The sequence below is a fragment of the Miniopterus natalensis genome, chromosome 9 (genome assembly GCF_054644295.1).
Source record: "Miniopterus natalensis isolate mMinNat1 chromosome 9, mMinNat1.hap1, whole genome shotgun sequence".
Classification (NCBI taxonomy): domain Eukaryota; kingdom Metazoa; phylum Chordata; class Mammalia; order Chiroptera; family Miniopteridae; genus Miniopterus; species Miniopterus natalensis.
The window spans coordinates 29,437,876-29,443,048 of NC_142089.1; the positions used below are offsets into that span (position 1 = coordinate 29,437,876).

Here is a 5,173-nt window from a genome sequence, read left to right on the forward strand (position 1 = left end):
GGGAAAGCGCCTGGTCCCGGGGCCGAGCGCACTGGCGAGGCGACCGCGCGCAGCGAAGCCGAGCGGAGGGACGCGGGTCCCGGACGCGCGGGGGGCGCCGCTCCTCGGCGGGTTCTCAGCCGCGGGGCGCTCCCGGGCGCCGCGGGGTTTCCTCGTCCCGCTCCCCCGAGGGTCCGGGCCACAGCCTCGACCTCGGTCAGGTTTCTCCCTGGCGGCGCGGCCCGAGCAGGAAATCACGACCTTTTCGATCCCTCTGCCCGAGGATCGGGACGGGATTCGGTGTTGTTTTCTTAGAAAATAACATTTATTTCTAGCTCATGTCTATGCAAAGGAAAGCACAAAGTGAGCCACTCTCCGCAGCGGCGTTTCCCGCGGTCAGCGCCTCGGCCGAGGCGTCGGCGAGTCCCGGAGGCGGGGCTGGCCCTCGGCGGCCGGGGCGGGCTCAGTCCCAAGTCGCTGCGTTCCCGCCGCGCGCCCCTCGACGGCTCCCGGGGAGACACCGGCCCCGGCAGGAGGGGCAGGTGGGCGAGACTCGCCCCGAGTTTACAATATATTTAGTCTATAAAACCTGATAAGTACAATGCGCGCATAGTCTAATTTTTCCATTTTTTTCCTTTTTTTGCTTGTTTTTGAAAATTTTCCACGTTAATACCGAGGTCACCTACAGATTACAATTAATAACTTAGAATTCCATTTTATAACATTATACACTGGCTTGTATATATATGTATAGATTATATATAGATTTATACATATATAAAAACTCACACTGCACCAGGGAAACCCATGCTTACCGGCATAAGCAACAAAGAGCGACAAAAACCGCAATGAGGAAAGTGCACCGTAGAACTTGTTTCCTTTTTTTTAAACAATTGATATCGATATATATGTGTGTCCCAAAGACTCGACTCAGTGCCAAGAGATTTATACATCCTAAATTTATATTTGTTAGAGCAAATATTTAAAATTTTTTAAAGGGAGGGGGAGACACAGAAGACAGACCCTCGGAGCATCCTGCTAGCCTTTCGAGCGCGCGGGCGGAATGGGCGTCGCTTCAAGGAGGGGCAGAGCCCGCGCTCCGAGGGCAGCCTTTGAATTCTCGAGGCTCGTGGACTTGGGAAGGGCTGGGAGCCTCAGGGAGGGGTCGGGGTGACGGTCCGCGCCTCGCCCCTCCCGCGAGAACTTCTGCATCCGCAGCTGCTCCTCTCTGCCCAGCTCCCCCACCCACCCTTCAAAACAAAACTTAAAACCACCTTGGCGCGAAAGGGCCTCAGCTGGGACGCAGAGCGCGCACCGGGCAAAGGGGACGAGGCTGGGGTCCCTGTTTGGGGCCGCCCAGCCGCCAGGCCCCTCGCCCTACTGCTTCTCGGGGGTGCCGTTGACCATGGGCCCGTACAGGCCGCCGCCGTAGGACGGCTCCTTGTGCACGGCGGCGGCGGCCGAGCGGTCGCGCATGAGGTCGCTGAAGGCGTAGTCCATGGGCGGGCGGAAGCCGAGGGTGGGCACCAGGCCCGCGGTGGAGTAGGGGGCCATGAAGGCCAGCCCGCGGCTGTGCGCCGCCGCCGAGTAGGCCAGGCGCAGGGGGCTGAGGCCGAGCGGCGCGCCCAGCGGGTAGGCGCCCGCGTCCGCGCCGAAGTGACTGGCGTTGGGCTGCAGAGGCGAGAAGGCAGAGCGGCTGCTTAGCGAGCCAAGCGTCCCGGGAGCCATGGCGCCGGCCAGCAAAGGTCTGTGGTGCGGGGGCGCGGCGGGGCCGGCCTGCAGCGGCGAGGGCAGCCCGGGGCCCGCGGCGGCGGCGTCGACCCGGCTCAGCCAACCGTCGTCCGCAGCGGCTACTGCGCCCACTGCAGCCTTGTCGGCGGGCGCGGCGGGGCCGAGGCCGGCCGCCAGGCCCCCGCGGTGGTGGTTCAGCACCTGCTCGATGGCCTGCACCACGTCGCCGCCGCAGCCCTGCAGCACCAGCTCCAGGACGCCGCGCCGGTGGCCCGGGAAGACGCGCGTCAAGATGTCCAGCGGCGTCCGCTGCCTCGGACCCGGGCCCCCGCCCAGCCCTGGCACGGACGGGCCCTCTGCCTCTTCCCTGTCGGCCTCCGAACCGGACTCAGAGCCCAGAGGGCTGGCGGAACCCGGGCTGTCCTCCTCGCCGCCGCCTCCCGGGCCAGCGCTGCCCGGGCCGCTGCCACCCGCCTCCTTGGAGGCGCGGGTCAGGGGCGACCCCGAAAAGGACTCGCCGTCGCCGTTCTCGGAGCCCGAGCCCGGCCGCACCTCCGGGGATGATGTCCCCGGACCCGAGTCCACGCCGTCGGGGGATAAGGGCTTCCCGGGAGGCGGCGGCGGGCTGCCCGGGCGGCCTGCTTGGAGCAGCGCCTTGGGGAACAGGTCGAACTTCTGTAGCTTGGCCTCTGGGAGGGGAGAAAACAGGATGTAAAGAAAGCAGTGGGGAGGCGACCCCACCTGCGGCACCCCAGCCCTTTGCATCCCAGTTTCCTTTCCTGGCGAGCCCCACGACCTTCGTTCCGTGGGCTCCACCGTTCCCTCCTCTCCGAGTCCCTGCAGCCCTCACCCTCTCCCCCTGCCCGCAGGGAGCGCTCTCTTTCTGTACCCAGAACCCTAACCCCCCACCACCCACCCTGTGAACTCAACGTTCAGTGCCCTTCTCCCTACACCTGTGCCCAGCACCTCCCCCCTTATCGCCCTTCGAGCCCTGCCCTGCGCTGGAAAAGGGACCTGGAGCCAACATAACTTCCGCCTACAGCGCACTGTACAGAAGAGCCCTCTCCACCTCTGTGCTTCCACGGGCCAAGCCAGGCCCGGGTGCCCTCGGGCCCTGGGCAGCATATTCTGTAAAGGACGGCGCCTTGGGCATCGACAAGATCCCAAACCTCTCTACAGGCAAAAATAAAGCCCCTCTTTCTAAGCCACCCTTTCCAAAAGGAAGACCTAAGAAGTTCTTGTCTCCCAAGCTGAGAGGACGCCAACGGCGCCCGCCTGGTTTTCTATCCCCTCCCCCCGCCGCCCCGAAAAGCCAAGGGAGTTTTGAAGAGGGTGGGGACAGGGAAGGGGTAGAGGGGTAAGAGGGACGGGCGTCGAGGGAAGTGAGAAACCGGGGGCAAGTGCGGAAAGAAGCTAGAAAGGAGCGGGGCGCAACCTGCGGCTGTCCGAGGAGCATTAGTAACACGATGAAAGGAATCACACATGGAAAAGCAGCGAACTGTCTTCAATGCGCAGAGAAAGAGGTGCGGGCCGGGGGAGGGGGCTCGGAGAGGGTCGGATTTCGGGAGAGAGTCGAGAATTAGCGGAGGAGAAAACCGCAGAGAACGAAGGGAAAGAGACGGCGCGCGGGTTTCCGAGGTGGGGAGGAGGCCGGGGAAGGAGCGGGGAAGCTGGAGCCCGTCCGTGCGGAGGAGACAAGACTGAAGCGTTCACCACTGGGCTCGCGGTGAAAGGAAGGAGTCGGGCGCAAATGCTGCAGAAAGGGGGAAAGGGGGGTCTGTGTGTTTATGTCCCAAGCCAGGGACCGGGTGCGCGGCGAGCTCCAGCAGGCAGGACGTTTGGAGAAGGGGGAGGGGGAGTCTACTCTTTCAGCGCCTCGTCGAGTCCCAGGACCCCGCTACTGTTCCCCTCTCCTCCCGTCCAGGCCGCGCTCTCACCTGAGCTCCCGGCGCCCGCCGCGCCGCCTCCGGTCCCCGCGGGCGCTCCCGCTCCCGGCCCCCCGCCGTCGGCGGCGCACACGGAGCCGAAGACCTCGTAGGCGGGTCGCGGCGGGATGATGCCGTTGGCGGCGGCCAGCGCCAGGCCCTCGGCCGTGCCGTAGAGCAGCTGCAGCTCGCGCGCCTCGTTTTCTTCCTGCGCCTGTTGCCTGCGCAGCGCCACCTGCGCGGCCATGACGCGCTGGCGCTCGGCGATGAGCGTGCACTTGGCGCACAGGCAGTCCTTCCAGCGGCAGTAGCGCTTGTGGCCCTTGAGCGCCGACACCACGCCGTGGTTGCGGCAGCGCGCGCACTTGGGGGTCCGCGGGTACTTCTCCGCCGCCCGCAACAACAGCGGAGGCGCCCGCAGCAGGCCGCCGGCCACGCTCACCGGTAGCGAAGCCGCAGCCGCCGCCGCCGCCGCCACCGACGCCACCGACGCCACGGGCGGCCCCGTCGCTGTCGTCGCCGCGGTGGCCGCGCCCGGCACGCTGGGCAACTCGGAGCGCAGCTCCATGTCGGGACCTGGCGTGGGAGACCGTGGGAAGGGGAGAGACTTGCGGTGAGGAGCGCGCGGTGAGCGACGCTAAAGCGCGGCCTGGAGACGCCCAGGCTTACAGAGGGAAGTTTCAGCCGCAGAGGTTTGGCTACTGTTCGTCCAGTCGCTGGGAGGAGGTGCCTTTGGAGCCCCTTTGTAAGGCCGAGCTCCCCCCACCCCACTCCTACCAGAGCTCTTCTTATATCTGATTTATGCGCTGGGTGTAAGATTTCGTCTGAATCAGTGGTTCTGCTGGAAAAAATAAAAACATAAAGTTTGAAAGTCACTGGTTCAGGTGGATGTAAGGAGAGTTTGGAAAATAAAATAGTATTCCCTCAAAGTTTAGCTTCACTGGGGTGACACCGGATAGAGAGAAATGTTTGTTTGATGGGACTTGTATTAGAGGGAATGTTTTTAACCAACAGATTGATGCCAAGAAAAACCAGAAACATCCGAGGTGAAATGTCCAGTGTTGTGAGAGAGGGAGAGTTCAGCTGGTTGGGCTGGAGGTGTTTTGTTTTGTTTTGTTTTGCTGGTGGTAGCAGGAGAGTTCACGAGAAAAATCCGGAACAGAAATAATAGCTCTAGGAAGTGGAGTGAGGGTTAGGAAATAACTCAGGGACAGAGTTAGGCCCAGAGACCCGTGGAAATGTGGGAGCTACAAGTTCCGTGGTGCGGGCCTCCGAAGAGTGGGAGAGAAAGCGGGTAGGGGGCCGAGCTTAGGAGGCTGCGGTGGAGGGTTAAAGAGAAAATTCAGCTGAAGAGACTTTGGATAGGCGAGCCCAGCCCAAAGATTACCTAACTTGAGGGTCGCCCAAAACAGCTGACATGCGTGTCTGGGTCCCAGGGTTCATGCGGCGGAGATGGGTGTGTTTGAGGGGGAAAAACCCGCAAGCACAGATAGGCTGGAGTGGGAATGGAGTAAAACCTGTGGCACAGTTACAGTCTG

At 63.0% G+C, this 5,173-nt stretch overlaps 1 protein-coding gene across 1 annotated transcript; it reads right to left on the minus strand.

Annotated features, from left to right (window-relative positions):
* Positions 1-1,147: 1,147 nt before the first annotated feature.
* Positions 1,148-4,209, minus strand: DMRTA2 (DMRT like family A2). Its single transcript, XM_087819997.1, has 2 exons — positions 3,648-4,209; positions 1,148-2,399 (listed from the first exon to the last, which is right to left on the minus strand). The coding sequence occupies exons 1-2, from the start codon at positions 4,201-4,203 to the stop codon at positions 1,357-1,359; spliced, it is 1,599 nt and encodes a 532-aa protein (XP_087676123.1). The 5' UTR covers positions 4,204-4,209; the 3' UTR covers positions 1,148-1,356.
* Between the last annotated feature and the right edge of the window lie 964 nt (positions 4,210-5,173).